Below are 14,590 nucleotides of genomic sequence, written 5' to 3'. Positions count from 1 at the left end.
GCAAAAGATCAGGAAAATGTGTTCTCTCTCCGCTGGGAGAGAGAACGGCTTGATTTGATTTGATTCAGGAGTTCTTGCAGCTTAATACATATTCTGGACAGAAGTTTTATTTTTGTGTTGTTTTCGCACTTGCGTTCTGGTGAAGTAGGAAATGTCCCAGCGAGTAACAGCTTTGTGCTTGTTCCTGCAGCTTTAAAAATAACAACAACTTTTTTTTTTTAACTCTAGCGCCATACGCTTTGGCCTTTAGCTCCACAGGCAGCTGAAGGTTAGTCAGTCATGAAGTTCTCACACGGTTCTTACATACACTTGACTTTCACTATCTCACTGGACCTAGAATTGTGTTAGATAAACAATATTAAAGTGGTGGCTTTTTACTTACTTTTGTAACCTTATGTAACCAGCTCGCCAAACAATCTTTATTAGCAAAGCTGGACCACTGGACACCTTTCATTTTTAAAATGGTTCGGTCTCAAATACATCAAGGTATCAAGTTTAAAGGGTTCACCTTTACATCCAGGACTGCTATTGATATTTTACGTCTACCTCAGTAACTCACCAACAGCAATGGCAACAGTTGGTGTGAAACAAATGCTGCTTTAACAAGAAATACTGTGGCATTTTCTTGTTGCAACATCTTTTGGCAAACAAGCTATGTAGTTCCACTCCTAAGGTAAAATGCAACTGAACATTAAACAGGACCTGACAAAAAAGAAATAGCTCTCTAACAGAAAGCAGTTTAAATAGCAGAAATGTTATGAGGCAAAATTGGAATGGTTTTGACAATCTCGCAGTGTAACAATGAGTTACGAAACGATTGGTCTTTTTCTATTGTGCAATGGGAAGCTCACATACAGAAACCAGATAGGCAGACCAGATTTTCTCACGGTGCTTAAACATTATTTATTTTTGCTACCAAGCCCCCTAAATGCTACAGTAATGGCAAAGCAATAGGTGCTTTTTCAATGGTTTTGTATAAAAGAAAAGTTTTTTTTATTACCAGACTTTGTCAACACAACAGGGCACTTCAAGAACTACTTCCTAATGAAGCTACAACCCCTGAAGCACTCACCTTCATGTCTGGGGCTCATAAGAACATCTCACACTTCGTTCAGCTAGCCATTCGCTGAGAGTTACTGGGAAGCGCTTCTCAAATCGAAATTCGCCTTGATGAGAAATGTTGTGCTTTAATATTGTAATATCTCATGCCACGAGATCTTGTCACACCAGTATTCTGTACCCATACAATTTACAAGTGAGAACTAGGCATGAGCTGTTCTCACAGTATCAGAACCGAAACTTAAAATATCATGGTTTCATTTATCAAGATATTCACAACTAGAATTTACCTGCCAATAAGTTGAATTAATGTTGTGTGCAGATGTTGGTGGGAGAGGAGCAGTGCCGTGCTACGGCTGTACATTTAGGCAGCTTTAAACCATAACCTGTTAAAACCTCGGTGCATCTTGATATCAGTATCCCGTTGATGCTTGGTGAGAACTAATCCCTATTCTGAGCAAAAAAATAAATAAAAAAATTTCAGTGCACTCACCGTTGTCGGGCTCAGATTTCCGGTCATGCTCGGTGTCGGTGAGAGAGAGGGCCGAGTTGGCGCGGCTCGTCAGACACGAGCTCTGCTCGGATTTTAGGCCCCGCATCCACATGTGCTGCATGCCGTGAGCAGGAGAGGGGTCCACCTCCGGCTCTGTGTCTACATCGGACCCCACGCCGAGCGAGTAGCCGCGGCCGTGGACGTGAGCAGCCGGTCCTGTGCGGAGTGTCTCTTCCTCCTCTTCTTGATGCTGTGCTGGCTGCTGCTGCTGCTGCTGTGGATGGATGTGGTAGTCTGGGCTCCTTATCTGCCCGGCTTTGCAGAAGTCTAAATCTAGAAGAGACCGAGAGATATGCAGATTGAGGTGACGCGGAGCTCTAAAGATTCAAATACAGCCCGTGTTTTTATTTGATTTTGGCTTCTAACGTAAGCTGACCAGGCGTTTGATCGAGACAGGGGTTCACTGCACTCCTTCAAAAGTCACGTGGAGAGACACGATCCTATCTGAGCAGGCATTTATTAAAAGTTTTTAAGCAGATATCCCAATCAAAATGCCACCATCAGTTTTTCTTAACCATTTGCAATGGAGCCATATCCTGTTCGGGCTGCGTGATGTGTGTTATTGAGCTTGAGATGTATCGAACTGCTGCTCAAACAGAGCACTGATCTCATCTATATTCTCCTTGGTGGGGTGAAGAGATCAGATAAAGATCAAACCTTATTAATATTGACTCAGACTGAGGGAAAAATTGAGCCTCATACACTTTCAGGTATTAGAACGCCCTCCAATCTCAGGCATCAACCTGTTATCTGAGAACATCAGATATACTGTGTTAGTCCTCTGGTTACACTTCAATTCGATTCAATTCAATTGAGCTTTGCCTTTTTTTTTTTTTTTTTTCCCGTAGAAGCAGTTGAGTAAATTTTCTTCCTCACTCCCCGAGTTTTTCTATTTAGAATGCATAAGTGGGAGAGATGGAACTGATGTGATTTTAAAGAAAGCAATGGACAAATTGAAATTTATACAGATGGAAGCCGACGGTCTCTACTGAGATCTCCGGAAGGAACGGTTTCCTGCAGCTAATATGTGTGTTAGGTCAGGCCCCGGGAAGATGAACCACAGCGTTTCAATAAGGGCTCCAGTCCTGCTGACCACTCCGCCGACCAGCGATGCAGCCTGCTGTGCGTGTTTGATGGGGTCACGACCAACTGTAGCTCCCATACTGTTCTGCTGGTATTAAATCGCCTAAGATTGGTCACTACTACACCACTATTTAGCTCAAATTGGCTGCAAGAGGGCACTTCAGGAGCAAATTGGCTATTTCCCAGTAGTAACAAACATGGATCGACTGCTAACTAAAAAGTCTTCACGCCATTTCGGTGTGAAGCATATTTATAATGTAACAGGATTTTAGAGGGTGATTAGAGGGGGGAATCAGTCTTTTAAATAACTGCCCATTTCATGCTATTACAGCAAGCTGCTACTGGCACTTCAGCAGGGGAAAAAAAAAAAGAAGCTATTTATACATTACACTTCTTTTGCTGAGTGTTGTATTTGTTTTAAGTAACTGCCAAAACAATTTGGCTGATATTTTATCCTGTAATAGCGAGGCTGTAATGCGAAAAAGATAAGTGCACCGCTCTGAAGAACATCTCGAGTTTTAGACATTTCAATTTTCCATTTTTGGTACATTAATCTGTCCTTAATTAAAGATTAAATTTGATTAGCTCTCTGAAGAATCTCTTTAACTTCACACTTGCCCAGAGTCCAGATATAAAGAACTTATAAATGCATCTCTTTCAAATGAGCTTACTTTATGAAGTTTGCCACAGTGTGAAGTTCTGGCTGAAATTTCCATTTGACCTGACTAGTTGAAACAAAAAAAAAAAAACGAGTTCAAACAGAGCAATCAATGTTAACTAATATTTACAGCCTAAAATATCCAATTCCAGACAGTATAATCTCCTATAATGAATGATTCACATAATGTTATACACCTGCATTTTTAATGGCGAGTTAATGATGTTCATTTACAGTGGAATTATGCGCTCTAATCTGGGAATAATGTCCAACCCAATTTGGTCATCTTTCACTTACAAGTCTAAAAAAAAAAAAAAAAACACAACAGACAGATTTGCTTAATGCTGTGCCCAGTTGAAGGAGCTATCTGCAATACAAAACGATAAAAAATCCACACCGATTAGACATACGATGCTGACTACTGACAGCTTAAGTGCAAAACGTAGATCATGTTATTCCCATGAAACCTGGAAGTGGAAAGGGGGGAATTTGGCAGCAGCTTTTACCTTCAAAGTTAATGGGTTGGAACGAGGAAAAATGGGTGATTGTAAGGATGTGAGCAATGGTGACAAAAGTCTGATTATGATGGCAAGGGAACTGGCTAAGAACTGCAGACTAGTCAGTGGGTCTAGGCTAAACCCCCGTCCACCAATGAAGCTGGTAACAGTTTGCGAGTGAGCAACAGAACTAGAATATGGAGCAATGGAAGAAGCTTGGAAATCGTATCCTCTAATGTCTGTGAGCTCTTTTAGCTCCAGGTAAGCTTTAAGAAGCTCAAAAGGTTTGAGGTGTACATCTTGGCCTCCGAAGCCCCACTCTTTATCGAATCCAGCATCTATATGACTTTCTATTTAAAAAAAAAAAGGTCCCTCTATTTAGGTTCCAGCTCATAACTTATAAGAATTAAAGAATCTACCGCTCAAATCTTGGTTTTATAATACTGGACACCTCTCCTACAGTGGTTGAGTCCATGCCTCAATAGGCTGGGCTGTTTCGGCAGCCTTAAAGGTGGACCAACACAATACTGGGTTGGTAGTCAAAACAGCAAACACCCATGAGTGTATGCCCCGCATTCTATGCCTTCAAATACTAAAGGGAAACGTTTACAAGTGAATAGAGATAAGTGCCACGAGTGTAACTTCAACATAGATCATCAAAAGCACAACTTCTAATACATTCTATAAGCACAGCAGCCCTATTGGACCGCTTGGAAACCTCAATGCTCCAACTCAAAAAGAACATTCAGACCGCCGAGCAGTCTTCACAAAAGAAGACGTTTGAAATGTTAATACACAACATTATTGCTGCTTAGAATATTCATTGTATCTCCCAATTGCATTCAAATCGGTCACTAATATAACCTTAAGGCTGGGTGGCAAGCAGGCTGGCTAGATAGATTGGATAGATGGATGAATGGACGGAGTTCTGAAAAGTCTGAAATTGTGACTGTAGAATAGCCGGTTCACTGTATATGTTCTATTGCACTAATTTAAAAAAAAAATACCAAAGCTTGTCTACTCAATTAAGACACATTTATAGGATTATAAGTGCATCTTTATTAAACAAAACCAGTTTTTGCATAAGTTCAACAAAATCTGTTGTGGGATGATCATTCATAGAAAAAAAAAATTAGAAGTGGCAAAATCTTCTGATGGTTTCCTCCAGGCTGCTGCTCCACTTCCTTCTCTCTGAAGAGGCTCCACACAAAGATGTGGCCAAACCTGGAAGCCGGAGCATGTCCTCATGGGTTGTGTTGCAGATTGTTTGGCACAATTTGTCATACGCTTTCAGTTTGATGTTATAGTTTAAAGTCACTGGTTTTAGGAAATGTATTTTGTCAATGATGTGTCACTAGAAAGATCCAAGCACAGTGATGAGTGCGTAACACCTATGGGATGTCTGTGCCCGAGAGCCTGCCTGCTGCTTCACACATTTGCTCACAGTAAGGTGGTGGATTTTCTGGTGCCAAACCAAGGCCAGCGCTTACTTAAGCACCAGCTCTTTCTCTTTCCGTCTCTGGTACCAAAGACACTCCCATATTGGCACAACTTTTTTTTTTCTCCGTAGGCCTGAGGTAAAAATCAGTTTCATCAGGAGCTGAGAAAGGGCTCTTGGAGACCAACAAGCAGTTGAAGCGTTCAGAGCACAATGTTTGAGGTTGGTTTTGCTTTTACTCTGGCTTATTCCAAATGAAAACAATAAAACCCCTAGAATTCAACATTAGTAAAAAAGTCAGAGTGGAGCTGTAATAAGACATGTTCTCTGGTCCTTGTCTTCATGCTATTGCTTACAGGGAAATTTTGCTAAAGTATTGCACGGAGTTGCTCCAATCTTTTCAAAGAGGAATCAGAAAGTATGTTTCCAGTGTATCATACTGGGACAGCCCCTGACAGGCAATTTACACTTTAGAGTAAACCTTCTTGAAGAAACTTTACTATATAGTGTGGAACGATTCTCAAGGAGTACTGTGGCATTTGCCGTACACTGGTTTTAATGGCAGGTGCATATAAATTGACCTGAATTAGAGAAACCTCACAACTCGGACCCCTGCAGTTCGCAGAGCGTTCCAGTGCACCTTGTTTGGCCATTTTTGTTGGATCTGAGGGACAGTGTAACAAATTGTGTGGGTTAAAGGGCCTATATCATGTAAAAATCAACTTTTTGAGCTTTTAAGCCAGACAGAATATGAAGATATCTACATAGCAAGTGGACAAACTAAATTCTAATTTTCCGCACTCCTGGTATTTAAGGGTTAAAAAACATATTTTTCATGATGTATCCCCTTTGAAGCTATTTCGTTCAGATGTTGTTATCTCTATCTAGGAATAAGGTTATACTTATAGCAAGATGTCTGACATCCAGAGTAACCCCACAGACCGTAGTTGATGTCTCAAAATTATAGATCGTAAATAATGCCCACATGTCAACTTCCACTGTGACTTAAAGACTCCTGTCTTAGACTTGTAGCTCAGCTCTTGGGTGTGCTGTGGCTTTGCAGCTTGAATATAACGTTTTCAATGCTATACCATTTTTCCAAAAAAAAGAAAAAAACGGTCCGCAAGCTATACAGTGAAAACTGTAAGTCATAATCTTCTTAACTATGTGTAATTATCAGAATAATGATAACAATGCATAGTTAAGTGGTATTAAAAGGATAACAGGGACAATAAACTTATAACAAAATAAATTATTTGTTGTTGAGGACCTATGTTTGTATCCTCTTCAGACATTAAAATAATTCAGATGTGTTAATGTTATAAGAATAAGGTAAAGATGAGTCTCTATTGTGTATCAAGAGCAAAAGTATAAACCAATACTCCCAAAAGCTTACCCTGTGCTGACACTGACAGCGACACTGAAATTTGATGATGCAAACTCACTAACAATGTTCAAAATGACAGACAGTAAAATATTTAGATTATCTGAGTTTCCTCATAGGACATTTTTGTCATGATCAGAAATTAACTGAGTGTTTTATCTTCCATTCTTAAACAAATTATTGGACTCTTATTTGCTGGCTTATTTTGAATAATTTAAACATTTAGACTGCTACAGATTCACAATTAGTGTGAACTGATTCATTAATACAGCTAATTAGCTTAATAAGCTAACAAAAATGAATTATTTTTCGCTGGCTTTCCAATGCAGTGTGAAACAATGAGGGCGATGTGGACCGAACTCTTTATCAGTCCATCTATCAACACTATTTTTCTTATGCAAAAAGGCTTAGCGGAGACAGGTGCAATGCAGGGGAAAAAAAGGAGTGAAAAAGGTGCATCTGGAGATGGAGCGAGGGGGAGATCGTGATGTTAGGAAAAATAAACATCTGCAAACTGAGAGAGAAGGAAAAGAAGGGAGGAGAGAACAAGATGTGTCAGTTTAAAAGATGAAGGGAAATTTGAAGAGCATGGTGGGGGAATTAGAGGAGGAAGGAATTGGCTGATCTTTGTCAGGAACACTGTAATCCATTAAAAACGTCACTGGAGGCAATGATCCCCCCTTAACAGTTGGTTACTTAGATAGGGTAGACTATATATAACTCTGTTGCCCAAAAGATGAACAGATGTGCTTCGCAGAACCGGCTGCCATTGACATTTAAAAGGCTGCTTTGGGGGGTCTTCTACACCTCACCATATGACACTGATAGTTGGAGATGATGTTTGTTATAGAACCAGAAAGGCCGCTAAGGCACTGCAGAACACAAGTGCTTTCTGACACCACAGTCTCCTTGTAGATATTGAAGCGTGATGACTAATGGCCCCTACGGAGTTGCTGTGTAGCGAGCGGTACGGCGAAACTCCTTGCAGGTGGCATTCAAACCATGAAACCCCATGCGGGGACTTGCTTATTGTCTCTGTTATGAAAGGCTATTGCTCCTTGTTAGCATATTCGGCCGGTCCTACAGAGTGGCAGGGGGTTGAAGGAGCACACGGAGCATCTATTGATCAGGCAGAGTTCTCCTGACGGGGTGCGATTTCTCCCTTAACACCTCGCATGAGCCGCACAAAACCCATCCATCAACAACGTGCGTTGGCCTATTTCTCCTGCCGTCAGTGGCAGGGAGGAATTTTTCGGCGCGCGCATGTCAACCTGAGCGTGTGCCTTTGTCAGCCTGTGTCTATCCGTGAGCCTATCTGCGTGTAATGAAAGGTTGGTGTTCTACCCCGGGTGAGGCCAGAGAGGTTCGGGGTTGACCTAGTTTAGCTGTGGGAGAGAAATATCACCTCTGCGCAGAAGAGGTAATTGGCTGCCTCCGACTGTCCTTCTGGCTCATCGTGAACCATAATAGGTGATTCACATAGGTCCACATAGGTAGCACACCGAACTCAGAGGTATGGGATTCTGTTAGCATTGTGACTTGAAGTAAAACTACGTATTATGAATGCATTTTATTTGTAATCCAGTTTAGTAGAAGTTCCAGTGGAAGTTCCTGTCATTTCTAACAATGGTGATGTTAGCTGGTTAACCGGTTAGGCTATCCACTCCACTAGCTAGCCTGTTGTTGTCAGCTGCCTGACAGACGTGCTACTTAAAGGTAGCAACGTATAGTATTAAATAAGTGTTATAGCAGTTATGGGTGGCCCTCTTTAAGTTTCAACATCTTGTCTATCTGTGTTATTTATGAGCATAAGACTTTTGAAATGGACAAATTTGTCTTTCCTGTAAGCAATAGAAATGTAGACTAGTAGTTTTCTTTTAGCAAGCTGCAGTAAGCAGACACAATATTCACAAAACACGGTTTTCAGGTGTTTGGATATGGTTTTCGTTTGGATTCAGTGTTTTTCTTGCCATTTGTTGTGTTTACCAGGGCTTGTCATATCCTGTTGTTTCTTGCCGTTTGGGTTTTGCCACACAGGTTCACTTCTCCATGATCATATGTGTTTATGTATGTTTATTTTTATATACATATTCGCCACATCCTTTCTGTCTTCTACTGTGTTCATGCTAAGCCTGCTTGTCCAAGCCTGCCTCTGTTTACCTTTTTTTTTTTTTTTTTTTTGCCAAGTTGTAAGTTTCTCTTTTGTTAACATTCTTGAACTCGCTGTGCTGCCTCTGCCTGCCTGTCTGCACTCGGGTGCACTACAACAAACGCAGCACTGACAAAGTGTGGGGGTGGTAGCGGCAGGGGGTTATTCCACACTTGGGTTGTCAAAATAATTGGTATTGGGATTTAATCCATTGTAAAATGTTTATGGTTTTAATATAGTCATTGCATCAAAACTGATATGAACTGAGCCCTTTTCCCCCTTCCCAAAGTGGTGCGTAAGTTCACACAGCAGCACTGCAAACACAAAGATGTCCCTTGCCTATTTGAAACCACAACTGTATATTCTTCTGTGATGGTATCAAGGCGTTGGTTGTTTGTACCTGTAATACTTTATCGGTTGTTTTCGCTGTTCTTTTTATATATCTCTTTGCATGTGAAGTAGATTCAGAGGATGTTATATTGCTCTCTCTCTCTCTCTTTCCTCTCCTCTTTCTCTTTCACCTTTTCTCCCTTTTGGCATTTTGTCTAATCTGTTTATTTCCTTTTTCTTACGTCTTCTACCTTTCCTTTTCAGAGTCCATTTAACATGAAATGGTCCCAGCATGAATTCTAATAAAGCTTGCATATATAAATCAAGCGAAGCACTATGGCGAAAGCAGTAAGGCTCCACTTGTGAAAGTAAAATCTGTTCTTTTTGCCATTAAGACAATAATTGTTATTGCCACATTGTCAGACACGACACAAAAAAAAAAAAAAACAACACACACACAACTCTTTAAAGCTTTAGTATCCCCTGACACTGATAACCGCACCATGCTTGAATGTCTTCCTGAGGATTTTTTTTTTTCACAAGAGCCGTCTACCTGGTTGGGGTTGGCTGTAGTTGCTCTGTCTATCACGGTGCGACCCGAGAGTGAGGCGAAGCTCATGCGTGTAGTCAGGCAGAGTTTCTCGTGACGTGTAAGAGCGATGATGAGTACGGCCGTCCTCGCTCTCGTCAGACGAGCTGGTGTAGGACATCTCCATTTCATGGCGACCTTTAGACAATGGCTGGTAGGGTTTGCTGTCCATCTCCTCCATGGCTTGTAGGGCTCCACTTAGTCACTCAGCAAAGCCAAGGAATAGAGCACAGACTCTGAAAAAAGCAAGAAAGATGGACAAGAAGAAAGTGAGACCAAAGTTTGACGAGCAGAAATAGAAAAGACAACATTGGCTTTTGTGAAAAGCAGGTGGTTAAGGCTGATCAAGCATCTTTTTTTTTTAGGCTGACATTTAGACATGGCCTAGTGGATAAAAAGGTCACATTTTGTTAGCATTTCAACACTTCACACTTTAGTAGCCTTGAAAAAAGGCTTTGGACATCCAGTGTTTGGACAATACGGCCAAGAAATTGTGTAGGAAAACGAAGTAAAGGGGATTGCACAGACAGAAACATGGCACATAAATCCTGGTATTGACCACATTGTAGCAGAATCTGTTCCTTCCAATTACAGCATGCATTCATACACAGTATGTATCTTCTTTCAAACTTCACACCAAAGGTTACCACCTGATCGATACGCCGACGGACCGCGCGGCAGCCTCTTTACCTTCGCGTGTTCTAAGGAAAACAGGCTTAAATCAAGCAAGGCTTGGTGCTCTGCCAGTTGCGGCCACTGCTTGCACTAATAACTAAGCTTTATCTCTCTTTTACAGACAATCATTCACAAGCTGCAGATAAATCATCACATTTGTCACCGAGCCCAAGGTCTGTCGCTCTCATTAAACACTGAGGTTCACCATCATTGTGAAGTGATGATGGAATACTTTTTGACAACAGTCTTTTCAGTGTCACTGGTCTCCCAAAAGGAACGATGATAAATCAGCTCTTTTACTGTAGTTCCACCCCGCTCACATTCTCTGGTGCGTCTCTCAATCACACCAGAATCTACGTCTGATAACGGTCACCATCATACACTTATAATGTCGCAGCTAATGATCGATTGGGACTTCTGTTAGAACATAGAAGAAGTGATTAGGAAATCCTCCATTCATATTAGTTCTCTTTCACCGTGGCCCGTTCGAGGCCTTTCCAGCCTATTTCCTGCAGTTATAAAGCTTCTAAATGGAGCTTGAGAGGGTCATTGCTCATAGAGACAAAGTGCTATGGTATTGACCTCTTCAGGGAGTCCTGTAGTCCATATATCAAAGCCATTAGAGCGTGCCTGCTCAATACCTCAGAGATCTGCAGCACAGGGTGATCACCACTAGTCTGATACAAGTTTACAGCTGACCTTTCCACCAGTGCAGTAATGCTTTTATTCCACCTGAAAGGCTCCTTCCCGTGGCCTCGCGCTCACCCTCCTCATTCTCGACGTCAAGGCACCTGCGCACACAAGAAGACCGCCCACTGACCCTTGATGGCAAACTGTCGGTATGTGGGCCAAGTCGTTTGCATGTTCATCTCAACCCCACCCCCCCTGCAGACGTTGTCACGGCACGAATAATCTGCCAACGTTCCCAACTAGTCCGCTAGCTCCGTCAATGTTCGGCTTTGATTTCAACGGCAGCACAAAGCGCAGCAAAAGATTCCCAACACAAAAGCAAATTTAGCAGCCAATTATGTTAGCCACACGGTAGTGTACAGTGAGCTCTTACGATGCACACTTGTGGTTCCCAGCAATAATGATGCCTTTCATTTTGATTGGCAGGAGTTATTGCAGGGAATCAAAGCCAGTTATTATCTCAGCTGCCCTGTCAAAACGGGATTGACTGGTGTCACCTTCTCTCTGGTACAGCGTGGTGCAAGTATACATTAGCCTGTGAGCTCTGAGCTTGCTGCAGGCACTGACTGGTGTCTGTCTCCACAGAGGCCCTGTTTCTTTTTTTGTCTGCCACCCTCTTACACGCACGCATAAGAGCATGCAACGCTTCTCTCACCATCACAGATGCTTACATACCAAGTGTAGACAGAACCCTTTGCTTGCGTGCCGTCCTGTTAGCATGTAGATGTGTACACTGTCAAGACAAACCTGTTTCTTGGGTAACTTTCTTTCCTTTCTTTGTGCAATTTCACATTTCCTCTACTTGCCCTTCCTATGCAATGCACTTTCCACCCTCTATCGCCTCCTCTGAGACCCCTGCATTTAGAGAAGTAAGCCTGCTAGCGGGGGTTATTCCAGCTAATTCTTGCCCACAGTGGGGTGCCCATTAGGGGGCTTGATTCTTGGGTTTGATGTCGAAATCTGGAAGTTGTTTCCTAAAGCCAAGCTCACTTCAAACAAGACACATGCGCGCTCTCTGGGACAAGTCAGCATGTGCCACCTGAACCAATCACCCGGCTCAGATTGGAGCGTGCGGTGGGCGACGGAGCTCGGATTTGGCTCCCTCCTAATAGAAAACAAACAGAAATGGACCTGAAAACATTTGAGGATGTTGGAATGATTAGCACTGTTTCAGGATACATTTTTAATACAGGGCTCCTCAAACCTTCCCGCTAAGTTTGTATTATGTTGCTCATCATTTTTTAATGTGCGTGTCAGGCAATGAAGTACACATGGTGTATGGGGAGTTGACTCGGGGAAGATACGCAAGAGCATTTCCAGAAGCAGCTTTATAACAGTTATTTTTGATTGTCTAAATAAAAAATAATAATTATGCACAGTAAGAATTGTAAAGATCTATATTATCATACAGTATAAATCAGGGGTGTACAAATGTTTCAGCTCGTTGGCCAAAATCGGTAGGTCCAAAGCCCTCAAGGGCCAAACTCTACTCAGCAAGAACTGATCATTTTAAATAAAGAAACTAGACTGTACTTAACCAATTTTAACTGAAATGCTGTCAGGCCCGTAGGATATAGCACCTTAACTGTATACCTGCCTAACTTAGCAATGACTTTCATATAATATTTTTATTCTCTGTTACTGAAGAACAAAAAAAAGGTAGCGTTAATTGTAATCCATCCATCCATGCAAAATGTTGGCAATACCCGCTTATCTATTTAGGGCCCAGGGAAGGTGGGTGGCTAATTTCCATGCTCATTGGGTGAAAGGCGGGGCACATCCTGGAAAGGTTGTCAATCCATCAAAGAGCAACGAGCAAACAACCCTGATCTCACAAACAAACACACACACGCACGCACGCACGCACACACACACACACACACACACACACACACACACACACACAATCAAATCTAGGGTTTGATCCACAGTCATGTTTTTTTCTATATTATCCAGTTTATCTGAGCAAATAAAAGAATTCTACAAAAAAATACCACAACATTGCTCCATTACAAAATATTGTTCCAAAAACATTAAAGTTACGAGGAGTGAAACTGACGATAATGTGAAATTTTGACAGACTTAAATATACTCTAAGTCACACATGATGGTACCGTAGCTACTTGTCAAGTGTAAGGTGGCTTTTTGGACCCCTATTTACCATTTTGTATATTATTTTGTATTTCTGTTGACATAAAATTATGTTTCCCAACCTCTTCTGCAGAACTGATGACTGTTCTTATGAAACATGCAAACACATTGAGTCACGTAGACATCAAAAGGAACTGATCAGCTTCTGGAAGAATTGTCCCATGTCTCAGTGAAACATTGTAACCTCAAACTTAAGTGACGAGAGGTCGAGAGAGAGCGAGGAAGACTGGGATAACCCTGGGGAATGGGATTCAGGCCTGCCCATTCATTTGCAAGAGTACCCATGAAAAATCTCAATATTTAGGTGCTCTAAAGCCACTTTTCTAAGCTCTCCTGCTACTCTACAAAAGAACTGGATCGTCCTATCCCTTAGACACCTGCAGCTAAATGCTAAGAATGAGGGGCAAGGAGTGAAACAGCTTAAGCCTCATTTTCATATGTATTATTACAGTATTTGTTTTGCAGAACATTAACACTGAACATTCCCACCGCTCCCTGTTGAAAAGCCATCCACCTTGACTTCCAAACACAATAGTATGTAGGCTCCTTTCATTAAATAAACCTAAACAAATGAGCTGCACTTTATTTGCGTTACAAATGGATTAACAGTAAGTACTCGCATGCATTGACAATGAACGTACATGTTATTGCGGGGTTTCATTCTTAATTCATTTCTAATCAATAATTAATCACTACGTAATGAACTCTTCAGCACTCAGTTTAACATTAATACAGAGTGACAACACTGAGTGCAACACATGCATCATATTACATTGTGATTCCCTTCCTCCTCTCATCTCCAACTAACCCTTTTGTTTTGTTTCAAACCCCACCACCTCTTTCTCTCTCTCTCCCTCTCTTCCATGCACAAAGATACAACAACACGGGAGTGATAATCCATGGCTTCGCAGATGCAATAATATCTAATGGGACCCTTCACCCTCTTGATCCCCCCCGTTTCCCATCCATTTATTTATTCAAACTGTGAAACTGTGGGCCAGCGCGCTATTTTCTATTTTTTATTTATTTATTTATTTAGCAAATCTGCTTAGAGAAGCAACAGCGGCTCACGTACACAGTTGCCTTTAAACAGGATTTGCGCTCCGAGTCATCTCTAGCGGGGCGGGGCCCCTCAGATGTCCGACATAAACACAAAACAACTCAGCAGAGATCGTTGCGCGCATCCGCCGAGAACCACAAGGACGAGTCAAAACTGATTTCCATTCCCCCAGTACCCCATGCGATTGAGCTAAAATCGTGGCGAACAAGAAGAGAAATAGGAGGAGGAAAGGGGGGGGGGGAGGAAAAAAAGAGCGAGGCACAGAAGAGGACCG

At 41.8% G+C, this 14,590-nt stretch overlaps 1 protein-coding gene across 1 annotated transcript in view; it reads right to left on the bottom strand.

Annotated features, from left to right (window-relative positions):
• tenm1 (teneurin transmembrane protein 1) overlaps positions 1-14,590 on the bottom strand; it is a 298,417-nt gene that overhangs the window by 267,022 nt on the left and 16,805 nt on the right. The window contains exons 2-3 of the mRNA XM_036127074.1: positions 9,705-9,976; positions 1,553-1,885 (exon numbers count right to left, since the gene is read on the bottom strand). Of these exons, the coding sequence (XP_035982967.1) occupies positions 1,553-1,885; positions 9,705-9,921 (550 nt within the window). The 5' untranslated portion in view covers positions 9,922-9,976. The remainder of the gene's footprint in view (positions 1-1,552; positions 1,886-9,704; positions 9,977-14,590) is intronic.

This window comes from Fundulus heteroclitus, chromosome 23 (genome assembly GCF_011125445.2).
Source record: "Fundulus heteroclitus isolate FHET01 chromosome 23, MU-UCD_Fhet_4.1, whole genome shotgun sequence".
Taxonomy (NCBI): Eukaryota; Metazoa; Chordata; class Actinopteri; order Cyprinodontiformes; family Fundulidae; genus Fundulus; species Fundulus heteroclitus.
This window is presented reverse-complemented; position numbering and strand designations above follow the sequence as displayed.